This window comes from Talpa occidentalis, unplaced genomic scaffold (assembly GCF_014898055.3).
Source record: "Talpa occidentalis isolate TD23 unplaced genomic scaffold, MPIMG_talOcc4v2.1 talOcc4.2, whole genome shotgun sequence".
In the NCBI taxonomy this organism is placed as follows: Eukaryota; Metazoa; Chordata; class Mammalia; order Eulipotyphla; family Talpidae; genus Talpa; species Talpa occidentalis.
The window spans coordinates 135,428,129-135,441,054 of NW_023602073.1; the positions used below are offsets into that span (position 1 = coordinate 135,428,129).

Sequence of the window (12,926 nt, forward strand, 5' to 3'; positions counted from 1 at the left end):
GAATAGAAAGAAAATGTAGGGCCTCCCCCGTGGCGCAGCGGTTGAGCGCTGGGTTGCGAAGCTGCCCGCGGCCTCTGTGGCACCGGTTCGATGCCCGGCTGCTCCCGGCCACCGGAGGAGGGTCCCACATGGCGTGCAGACCTCTCCTGCCGCCTGCTGCTCCCCTCAGCAGTGTATTTCGGTCCTTCTGCATGCTCTGCTCCCCGCTCTGGCTCTGGTGAATTCTCTCACCCTCCCACGCTTCTGACTGTACCCAGTGCATGTATAAACAAACAAATAAATAAATAAAACATGCCTCTATAAAAAAAATAATAAAAATAAAATTAATGCACATGGCCAAAAATTAAAAAAAAAAAAGAAAGAAAGAAAATGTAGAAGTAAATATATTTGAAGAAATAAGGACCATAGATTTTCCAAAATGGGTGAATATGCAGTAATAGATCTGAAACACTCAGAGAACTCCAAGTAAATAAACACAAAGAAAATCATACCTGAGAACTCATAATCAAACTAGTGAAGTTCAGTGATAGAAGAGAAAATCCTGACTGAGCAGTGTTGGGAACCATTGCATTTTGCACAAGGTAACAAATGCTTTGACGGATGTTTGACTTCTCATTTTATTAAATGTGTCAGCTGAAAGATAATGAAACTGACATATTTAAAAGACTGGAGGAAAAAAACAAGCAAAAGACTCTGTTGAGTGAGAATTCTATATATAGCAGAGCTACCCTTAAGAAGTAAGGTAAAAGGAAAGTCATTTTCAGGCAGATTTATTCATTGCTAAAAAGGACATTTTTCAGGCCAAAGGAAAAAGATGCATGATGGAAACTTGAATTTACAGGAAGGAATGAAGAGCAGAACTATATTTTTCATTTCTTTAAAAGACTTATGCCTGTTGGGCCTCCCTGGTGGCGCAAGGGGTTAAGATAGAACATATGAAGCTGTCCATAGCCTCTGCAGCACAGGTTTGATACCCCTGCCAGCCGGGGAGCAATCCACATGGTGCAGCAGACCTCTCCTGGCTCGCCCGCTGCTCCTCTTAGCAGTGTACTTCGGTTGATCTGCTTGTTCTGTTCCCCACTCTGTCTCTGGTGAATCCTCTGACCCCCCCCACACCTCTGGCCTGTACCCCAGCTCTTGTATGCATAAATAAATTAATCTTTTAGGAAAAAAAAGACTTAGGCCTATTTAAATAAAAGTTATAACTATATATTGGTAAAGTAAAAAAATGGTAGGAAAAGGAAGAGAGGAAACAAACACAGATGGGACTAATAAAAATCAAATAGTAAATTTTAGGCCTAACTACAGCTTATCGGTACCTATGATAAATAAAAATAGATTAACACTCCTATTTAAAAGTAGAGATTTACAGAATAAGTTTTAAAAAAAAAGCAAGAACTACTGTCTGTTCTTTATGAGAGACATTTAAGTACAAAGGCAGATATATTTGAAAAATGAAAAAATAGAAAAAAATATTGTATGCAAATACTAAATAATAACTAAAATCCTAAGTAATCCTATTAATAGTAAACAAAGTAGACTTTAAGATAATGTGTTATAAGAAGTAAAATGGGGGCCTCCCTGGTGTGCTGCAGTTGAGCGCTGGGCTGCAAAGTTGCCTGCAGCCTCTGCAGCACCGGTTTGATCCCCGGCCACTGGCAAGGGTCCCACAGGGCGCACAGACCTCTCCTGCCATGCCCACTGCTCCCCTCAGCGTTGTACTTCGTCAGTCTGTCCTGCTCTGCTCCCCGCTCTGGCTCGTGAATTCTCTCACCCTCCTGCGCTTCTGACTATACCCAGTGCTTGTATAAATAAATAAATAAATAAATCTTTTTTTTTTTTTTTTTTTAAGTAAAATGGGACATTTTGTAGTGGTAAATGGGTCACTAACATATCTGAGGTTATCATTGCAATCTAATAATAGTGCTCCTAACTATTTGAAACAAAAATTGATAGAAATAAAAGTATAGAAAAACTCTTAATCATACTTGAAAATAAGTTCAGCAGTTTAAAAAACAAAACTATAAAGTGACTAGATCGATCTCTTCAAATAATTGGCTAAGATGTAGAAAAAACAAGAGCTTTCATACATTGCTTAGTGGAAATGTTAGATGTTAAAACCACTTTGGGAAAAGATTTGGCAGATTTTTATGAAGTTAAACATGCACCTACCCTTTTACCCAGCAATTTCTCCTTGGTGTTTATCCAAGGGAAATGAAAACATATGTCCAGAAAAAGACTTGTTCAAGAGTGCTTAGAGGAACTTTATTCATAATATGCCCAAAGCTGGAAACAACCCAGATGTCCAAAGAGGAATTGATAGATAAATTGGGTTGTTACTCAGACTGCTGACACACACACCCTACAACATACATAGGGCTTATAGAAAGACGTTGTGCTGAGCAAAAGAAGACTCAAAAGACAAGTTTTATGATCCCCTTCACTTAAAGTACTACAGTAGGCAAGCTTATTCAAGTGAAAAAAATAGAAAAAAATTTTTGTGTAATAGGGAAGTTGATACAGAAAGGGACTTTGTGGAGAACTTGAGATGTTATATTTTATAGGAGTATGATTTACACAGATATATCTTTTTGTCAAAACTCATCAGATTATACTCTGAATATTTACGCATCTCAAGATACATCAATTTTACTACCAAAAAAGGTTAAATATTGAATATTGTTTTATAGGGTTTGTTTTTTCTTGATAGTATTGGCAAGTTTAAAACTGCTTTTAAACTTGGATTCTAGGAAATGGAGTGAATGTATTGAGAGAACTAGGTTTCTTACTTTGGGGGAAAGAAGCGAAAATATAGAATGGGAGAAGAGAGGTTGTGTTATGTTGTTGGATTGAATTGGAGATGTCCCTATTGATACCTTTAAATATATTAGATAAATAGAGCAAAATACATATATTATAGTCAGCACTTAACATAGATTTCTACTGAACACGTCCACACACATGCAGATTTTTTTCATTATATTTAAAATAATAATATGTGTAACATCTACATCTGTCAGTATAATCGTTGCACTGATAATACACCTTATAAACAAACTATAAATTTATAGTATTGATACTACGATACAGTATTATAAATGTATTTTTTCTTCCTTAGATTTTAACTTTATTTTCTCTAGCTTACTTTATTTTAAGAATACAGTATATAATACACATAACATACAAAATGTGTTAACTGACTGTGTTGGTAATGCTTCTAGTTAATAGTAGGCTATTAGTAGTTAAGTTTTGGTGGAATCAGAAGTTACACACTTTTTTGAACATTTCTCATGTTGTTGAAGCATCAGTTGTATATGTAAAGTATATATTATGTATGCAATTGATATATGTTTATGTATAATACATACTTATGTGCATACCACGTGTATACATAGTTGTGTGTACATAAACACAAAAAATTTATTTCTGTATATATACTATGCCATTGTAAATAATCACTTGCCTTTAAAACGAAAAGGTACTGATAGAAAAGGCTGAATGTAGGACTGGATCAGGCAAGGTATTAGATGAAGCAGCACCTTGTTCTTATGTCTGAATAAAATGGTCGCATAATCTTGGGAATATCCAGAAACCAACGTGAAAGTGTTGCCACTTAGTGTTGTCTAAGTCATGGGCAATATTAGCATCAAAATAGAAATGATATCAGTAGTTGATAGCCCATTGGATAAAATAAGAACCCATGGGTCCTTATTGATACATAAATGAAATGAATGAAGGAGTAATAGAAGAACGGAGAAGGCACTTTACAGTAGAATTTCTATAGTAGAAAACTAATGAGTAGAAAGTTTGATGACAAACCAAGGTAGTTCTATTAGTCTCTAAACACCGCCCCTCAAATATATGACAAAGTGAGTGCTAATTCTGCCATAAATGCATACTCTGAACTGACTCATGAGAAAACATCAGACAAATCCGAATTGGTAAACCCTTTGCAACTAGGCTGGTATTTTCTGTAAATATCAAGAAACAGACTGTTCCAGATTAAAGACTAAAATGAGGGGGCCTCCCTGGTGGCACAAGGGGTTAAGTTGCAGCACTATGAAGCTATCTGCAGCTACTGTAGCATGAGTTCAATACACAGGCATCTGTGTATTGTTTGCATATACTTTGGAAGGTTTCATGGACTTCCTCAGTCCTACAAGCCTAAGTCAAAATGTGTACTCAAGTTTAGTACTCACATTTATTCATTAGCAAAAAATGTTTTATACCAGCTTAGTCAGTGTTTTTCATAGTGTGGTTTCAGAATCATTAGAATCATTTGAGGTACTTGATTAAAGAACAAAAAACAAAACAAAAACATGAATTCCACAATATATTGTTTGTTCACTCATTTGCCAAACATCTGTTAAGCTCTACTATGTATGAAGCACAGTTACAGGCACTGCTCATATAGCAATAGATAAAATCCCTTTTCTTTGGAGAATCACATTCCTTTAATGGAGACAGACAATAAATTAACAAGCAAGTTGTATTTCATCTAGCAAATTGTAAATATCTAGTTGTATATTAGATCATTATTCTGGAGAAATTCTGGAAGAGATAAGTGCGTCGATTTGGCCTTACTAAGAGGGCCTTACTAAGAAGGCAACTTTAGCAAAACTTGAAGAAGGGAATGAATCATACAGATATTTGAGGAAGGAGCAAGAGAAAGTGCAAAAGTTTTGAGACAATGGTACCTATTCATAAGCTTTAGAAATAGCAAGGAAGACAGTGTGGCTGAATCCAATGTGACTGAGAAAGGGGATTCTGACAGAATTGATAGGCTTTGACTGGTGTTTGAAAAGTATTTACCCTTTCATTGTAATCCCAGCATGCCGACTTAGCCGAATTTGCAGTACAGGGCTTGGTGAGGTGGTGGGAGTCTCGATATGTTTTGAATGTAAAGCTGATAGATTTTGCAAGATTTGTTGGTAGAGTGAAAGAGAGGACTCAAAACTGACTTCAGAGGTTTGGACTCAAACAACTAGAGGAATGTTGTTTCCTGACAAGTGGAAGAAGAAATTTAGTGGGATAACATCAGGAGTTGGTTTGGAGTTTTGTAGGTTTTAAACTATCTAACATACAAATGAATTGTTGAGTAGGATATTTAAGTCCAGAAGTACATAAAAGAAGTTCATAAAAGAGCGGAACGTAAGAATTTGAAAGTTGGCAGCGTGAGGTGGTTTTTAAAGCCATTAGACTGGATGAGCTCATCAAGGCAAAGTATTGAAAGAGAAAATGAAAACTTCAAGCCAAGACTGAAGTCTGCAGTGCTCACCGCTCTGGAGATAGGAACAAATTGATGAAAGGACAGAAAAAAGAGTACCTGATGAGGCCAGGAAAATCAGAAGACCCTGATAGCCAGGAAACCAGGTGAAAGGGGGTCAAAGAGGAAGAAGTAATCAGCTTTTCATTCTGATAGGGCCAAGTAAGAAAACATCTAAGCCTTGGGTTTAAAGAGAAGTCACCTATACCCAGTTGCAGGTATAAAGCAGTTGCAGTGCATGTTGGGAATAAAACTTGAGTAGGCTGGGATCAAGATAAAATCCCCAAGGAGAAGAATTAATGGCAGCTACTATAAAGCATTCTTTTTCAGGGTGGCGGGTGGCTATTTGCTATGCTAATAAGACAGTGATGTGTATAGGATTTTCCATAGTTTGGGCCAGGAATTATTTTTTTATGACACCCTCTTATAAATCTTTTATGTACCGGGTTTGAGAACCTCTGCTCTAGCTTATGTTAACCATTCTTCATTGTAGCAAATAAAAATGATTTACAAATTAAATATAAATTCTTATTTACTACTGCTGACTGTAGTAGCCAGAATTTGCAGTAGTCAGTGATTCTCAGCAGTCCAGTTTCAAAACAGGAACTTAGAGGCCAGGGACAAAAGTAAAAGTTCTTTTTTGTAATTCCTGTTTCCCAGAAAGGATGTCTAATCAGCCAAAAGAAGTTAAAAGATTTCAAAAATATTGACATCTTGAAATTTTCCTTTTAAAATATTATTTAATCTAGCATTCTTATTTTAATGAAAATAATTAAAAAGCAAAATTCATTTTCATTAGCAACTGTTAATGCATTGTTACTAAATATCAGAATGTTTATTAAATATTATAAGCACCCGTTTGCAGGGATATCATGGAAATAGTATGAATAAAAATCAAATTGTTGATTTATCTGCTTTGAAGAAAATATTTTTATTTTGCTAAAATGAACCCATTTCGGGTTCACATAATGTTTTTTTAAACTTCACATACTAATGAAACAACCCAAAATGGTTTTAATGTCTCTATACTATCCATACTATTAAATTAGGAATGAGGAAACTTTCAAAGTCCTTACCTTACAACTTTTCCAGGCAAGTCTTTATACAGTGTTGGATTATTGCAGACCAAAGAAAATCTTGTCCTCTTTTCAAATTTTCCAGAGAAGACAAGTTAAACTTTCAAAAGCAGATTATTCATTTACTTTCAAAATGGTCCTCAGTTTATCTAGCAGAATATATCCTGTATTATCATATATTAAATAGCTGACCTTTCAAAGACTGTTTTCTCTTATTTCATATATTCCAATGTAAATTGTAAATTACATATATTAATTATACCTTGCCAAGAAAATCTAAATTGAGTAGCCAGCATCACAGGTAAATAATATGACCATGGGTAAGTTATTTTACTTTTGTATTACTATTTCCTGATCTCTGCATTGATGATATTACAGAGAAAGAAGAAGATAATACGTGTGTCACATTTAGTGATGGAAGTTAGTGCCTGGTTTTCACACTGGACACTCAGGGTCATACCTACCTTGTTCATCTCTTTTTCCCCAGCACTTAGCTTGGTCCCTGACTTGAAAAAAAAAAAATGTCAAACAACTTAAATAATTGTTAGGTTGCTGGAAATCAGGAGCTTCATAAGAATGACAATTTTTGAACTAAGCTTAGAAGATGACGACACTTGGCTGGAAAAGAAACCTGGGCAGGTAGAGAGAGAGCATGAGAAGAGACTGCAAGTGAGATACCACCCTATCTGGACTGATGGAAATAATACTGAAGCAGTGTCCACTTCCAGTGTGAAAGGTCTTAAATGTCAGTTTAAATTCTGTTTACATTAAACCAATCTTTCAATATCTCAGAGTCTTGGTGTGGGTACAACATGACTTGCCTAAATTTCAAAGCTATTGAGAGGACCAGGCAAGAGAAAAACATGGTAAAGTGTTTTATGACTTGTTCAGTACTATAAAGATAGTCTGAGACTTAAAGCCTATCTTGATTTACTTACCCAGCTAGTCCCTAATATGTATCATCTACCCGTGGCAAATTGATTTCTTTACCTTCATTAACACTTTGTTTATTTTTGCTTTTCTGACTTTGCTTGTACCTTTCCTCCTCAGGAGAGTTTTACCACTACTTTTTACATTTTCACAACATATACATCCTATAAATCCAAACTAAAATAATATTTACTTTGCCAGTTATTTATTCTGAACTATTCCATGTACTTACTGTAAGAACTGAGTTTAATACTATCTACTATACTTTATAGAATTTTTATCTATTAACATTTTATTAGTTTCAGTTGCTCAGCATAATGATTTGGTATTAGTATATATTGTGAAATCATCACCACAATAAGTTTAATGGCATCTGTTACCACATACAGTTACAATTCTTTTTCTTATGATGAACTTTTGAGCTCTAATTTCATAGCAACTTTCAAATATGCAGTACAGGATCATTAATTATAATTACCATGATGTGCTTTACACCCCCGAGACATTTATTTTCTGTCTGGAAGTTTGTCCCATTTAGCATTATAATAGGGTGGTTTTTTGGTTTGGGTTTTTTTTTTTTTTTTGGTTGGTTGGTTTTTTTTTTTTTTTTTTTTTTTTTGCATTTCTATACCCATAGCAGGATAATCAGTTTCCTAAGGACTGACATCATGTGTATATGGACTTGTATCTCCTGTATTGTCTGACTGAAGTTCTTAATTAATGCAAGTGTTTATTGAGCCTAAAAACATGCTGAGGTTAATTGTATCTTAGGTTTTCCCCCAAAGAGAGGCACTATAAATGAGTGAAATGTGAAGTAATAGCCTTCATTCAGTTACATTGTTGGCATATACGCTGTAATAAACATTTTTAAATACCATATTGCAGATGTGGAGTTCAAGTATACCCACAAACCTAAGTCTGACAATAATCCAGCCTTTGTAGACCTTCCATTCCAGTTGTCCAGGATTTTTGAAAAGTCAAGCTAATCTGGAAAACCCAGTGTTTTTGCATGGGTTTTGTTGTTCTCAGTGAATGAAGGGGGAGGAAGAAAAAGTTATTTTGCTGGTTTTGTAGCTGTCAATACTAGAAATTTCAAATCATTATAATTATCAATATATAATAAACTTAATTGATTTGCCAGTGTCAAGTAGGTTGTTGATGACATTTGCAAGAGCTATTTACCCATGTGAACTGCTGACTTAAGTGAAATAGAGTCTGGCACTGAATAGAGTCTGTCATTGAAAGTCATGAGCGTGTTCAGTTGCTCTCTTTTTTTCTCCCTTTTGTATGTTGAGAATACAAACTAAACTGAAAAGAAACTTTTTTCATCCCTGGAATGAATTGAATGGAAAAGAAGTTAAGTGTGGATGCTTCCTTTGAAAAATTTCTTTGTGCAATTGAGTAAAATATAATCATATCTGAAAGAAAATGAGAATCACCATTTAAAAAAATTGTAATGTCATATATTACAGGTAGTTTGAGAAGGAGAGAAATTAATTATGGTATAAATTCAGTAATTTGTGGGTTGCTTTTTTAGGTTTTTGTGTGCTACTCATCTGTAATAATATCTGCCGAATAGTACATGAAATACTCAACTTTGTCTTACTGGATTGTATGCTGTATAAGTACTTAGTTGATCTTTACCAAAGACAAATTACAGTTGTTTTCAACATAATAAAACTGTATATTCTCTCAAACTTTGGTGGACATAAGAATCACTTGTGGGTCTTATTATAATGCAGAATCTTATTCAATAGATTTGGAATGGGTTTGAAGATTCTGCATTTCAGTAAGCACACAGTTAATACCAATGGCCCTGATCAATGAATATGATTAAGATGAAAATATAAACTAAAAATACTATCCCATTAAGAATTCTAACAGGATTTACTGCTATATTTTTTAAAGTGAATTTTTATCATTTTATAGAATGCAGCATAAAATTTCCAGATAGAAAAGTGGTAGGAGCAGCTCAGTTCTCCTAAAGACAACCCAGCCAATATTACTTTCCCTTTTGTGGAAAGAGGTAACTGAGATCCAGAACTTTTCAATAGCATACCAAAGATTGCAATGTCAGATTTGTCTAGCTATTAGTCTAATATTGCCTGCTTTAACCACTACAAGTCTTAAGTTTTCTATGGTTTTCATAAATGTGAATAATCAAGTTTTCCTCCTTAATAAAAATAGATCAATCTATTGTTATTTTATGTTTAATTTTTTTAATTTCCTTTAGCCCAGTTCTGTCCTGTGCTTAGGAGTTGCAAGTTTGCTAGAAGGACACTCCTATGTTTCTATTGCAGACCTTTTCTGAAATACAAAAGCACTGAAGAGAACTGGGCCTATGTTTTGAGGAGGGTGGCTTTTCATAAATCTGTTGAGCCCTACATGGTTGGTGGAAATCAGTGATAGGATTGGAAAGTTGCCAGACTCTTTCAGAGCTGTACCGTGCAAAAAATACATTTTCCTTCAGAAGTATGATATAGACCATCACAAATGTCTTCTTTTATTTGACCACTGCAGTCTAAAATTGATATAAAATATCTCTTTTAGAATGTGAAACACAGAAAGTATGCAAGGTGGAAGGCAACATATATCCATAATTGTTTAAAGAATGGAGAGACTCCTCAAGCAGGTCCTGTTGGAATTGAAGAAGATAATGGTATGTATCTATTTACCAAAATAAAACGATTTAGTAGAATTATAATAGTTCATAGTTTATTATTCAAAGTTTTAGGAAGGGGGCCTCCCTGGTGGCACAAGGGGTTAAGCATCAGCACTGTGAAGCTATCCACAGCTACGGCAGCATGAGTTCGATCCCCTGGCCAGGTAGGTGACCCACATGGCACAGCAGACCTCTCCTGACTCACCAGCTGCTCCGTTAGGCAGTGTTTTCGGTCAGTCCACCTGTTCTGCTCCCCACTGTTTCTCTGGTGAATCCTCTCACCCCCGGCACCTCTGGCCTGTACCGCAGCTCTTATATGCATAAATAAATAAATCTTTTTCTAAAAAACAAAGTTTTAGGAAGAAACAGTGTAATTTTATTTCTCTTACAACTCCAAAATCCATGAAAATTAGGTGTAAAATCATAAACTTAGGATGGTGAATGGTGATTGTCTAACACTCCTGCTATCTAGCCTATATATTAAAAAAAAAAAAGATTTATTTACATATTTTTGCCAGAGGTGCAGGGAGTGAGGGGATTCACCAGAGTGGGGAGCAGAACAGGTGTATTTACTGAAATACACTGCTAAGGGGAGCAGCAGGTGAGACAGGTTAGCTCTTATGTGGGTTAGCTTCCTGGCCGGGGATCCTCAAGTGATAGTGCTGAGACTTAACCCCTAAGCCACCAGGGAGGCTCCATATCTGACCTATATTAACAAAATAGCTTGGTTACTCCTACCGCTGGTCAAATTTCATTGTTTCATGGAACAGGCAATCTATAAACTATATCCAAACCACAATAAATACTATATTTTACTTACCTGTTTGAGGTTTCTTTTGGGGGGGGGGGTTGATTGCTGGTGTTACATTTAGATAATTCAAAATTTATTAAGTATATAAAAAGTGAAATGAGGAATGGGTTTAAAGAAAGATTTTTTGAAAAAATTACTATATGCAGAGATAGTATAGAGTATTAATTTAAAAGGAGTGATAATTGTCAGTCACAATTAAATGTTGTGAGAAAAAAATTAAACTTAATTTTGAGAGATAGTGCTGGATATCAGTCAACTGCAATAAGTAGAATTGCATTTGAAAGTTTGTCATGTCTTCATAAAAAAGTATTTGTCATTATTTCAAAATACCTGGAATAACATCGTATATATGTATTATATGTCTTTTAATATATAATAGATGTTGAAGAAAATGAAGATGCTGGAGCAGCCTCTCTGCCCACTCAGCCACCTCAGCCATCAGCTTCCTCATATGACCCAGGCAACATGGCCACAAGCAGCTTTACTGGAATACAGATTCCTCCTGGAGCACATGCACCAGCTAATACACCAGCAGAAGTGCCTCACAGCACAGGTAGGGTAAAGGTTAGTGATTTGAACTCTTTTTTTTTTTTGTTAAGTAAGAGCTGCACTTTATCATATCTGTGACTTTTTATGGGCTTGTATGGTGATCATTAAACATTATTTTATTTTATTTTTTTTTTAAAGATTTATTTATTTTTATTTATACAAGCACTGGGTACAGTCAGAAGCGCGGGAGGGTGAGAGAATTCACCAGAGCCAGAGCGGGGAGCAGATCAGGCAGAAGGACCGAAGTACACTGCTGAGGGGAGCAGCGGGCGGCAGGAGAGGTCTGCGCGCCATGTGGGACCCTCCTCCGGTGGCCAGGGAGCAGCCAGGGATCGAACCAGCGCTGCAGAGGCTGCAGGCAGCTTCGCAACCCAGCGCTTAACCACTGCACCACCAGGGAGGCCCCCATTAAACATAATTTTAAATTTCGTTTGAACACACACCAAAAAAAGGACTCCTTTTCAGTAGAGTTTTAATATTAGTTGTATTTTAGTTTTTTAAATGGAACAAAGTGATTATATATATTGATGACTAGTAACCTTATGTTGTATTAATACTTTTTCTGTGCTTTTTCTATGTGATGCCTTTTTTTTTTTTTTCTTCCCCTCCCCTGCTTTTCCCTTCACTGTTGTTCAGGAATAGCACTGAGGTGAGACTTATTGAACGTTATCAGTCAGTATCCCACTGTGAATCAGGGTCCCACTATGATAGTAAAACTCAATTTTTCTTTCCTCACTTCTGTGTAGCTCTGCCTCTGCCAAAACATGGATGTCATTGGCTAAAGTAGGCTTTGAGTCAAGAATCTCCGTAGCAGTGAAGTCACACACAAGTGAAAGAACAAGGTTTTGGACCTTTTCTTTTTTTATACAAGTGTGACCAAAAAAAAAAAAAGTGATACTTACTATTGTGTAAATACATCAATATTGTATGATTATTTTCATGGACCAGATCTGACAGAACTAGTATCCAGTCATAAGTCAATTTCAGTATATGTTTTTTAGCTTTGGAGGTAGACGCTTTCATATATTTGTATTATTCACAAAGTCTCACCCTTACTTCCAAATAAAAGGGCATTTAAAAACATATTTTTCTTGCCAAAAATTGTTCTTCTATTTTTACATTCATCCAAGCATAAGGATAATCAGTGGTAGCAAGCTCATACATTTAAAAACATTTGCTTAATAGAATGAAAGTTGTCTTTGGAGCCCTGATTTTTCTACCCTATCTGTTAATAACATCACTAATACTTTGACTTTCAGTTGTCTGTGTCAGTCTACACAAACTATTTAGGTTATTTTGCATGAGTTGAATATCATTTGATAGTTTTCTGTTCTCACCATTGTAATAGCCATTATTAGTCTCTTCCCTCCTTTTTTAAACTTTCAAATTTTATAGTTTCTACAAGTATTACTAATATTTCAGTAATATTAACGAAACTGGTTATTTTAACACTGATCTGCTACACCGTCATTCTGTGTATTTTACCCTGACTTTTAGTGTTTTATGGTCTAAGTCATGACATTAATAGGCAGGCTGATGTGGGGCCTCCCTGGTGGTGCAGGGGTTAAAGACACAGCCTTGTCACTCTATCACCAGCCACTGCAGCAAGAGTTCCATCTCCAGCCGGCCAAG

At 35.7% G+C, this 12,926-nt stretch overlaps 1 protein-coding gene across 4 annotated transcripts in view; it reads left to right on the forward strand.

Annotated features, from left to right (window-relative positions):
- Positions 1 to 12,926, forward strand: part of VTA1 (vesicle trafficking 1) — a 54,662-nt gene that overhangs the window by 23,441 nt on the left and 18,295 nt on the right. For all 4 annotated transcript variants that reach the window (XR_008552797.1, XR_008552798.1, XR_008552796.1 and 1 more), the window contains exons 5-6: positions 9,823 to 9,931; positions 11,125 to 11,298. Coding sequence is in view for 1 of the 4 variants with exons in the window: in XM_037520488.2 (XP_037376385.1) it covers positions 9,823 to 9,931; positions 11,125 to 11,298 (283 nt within the window). In the remaining 3 variants the exon portion in view is untranslated. The remainder of the gene's footprint in view (positions 1 to 9,822; positions 9,932 to 11,124; positions 11,299 to 12,926) is intronic.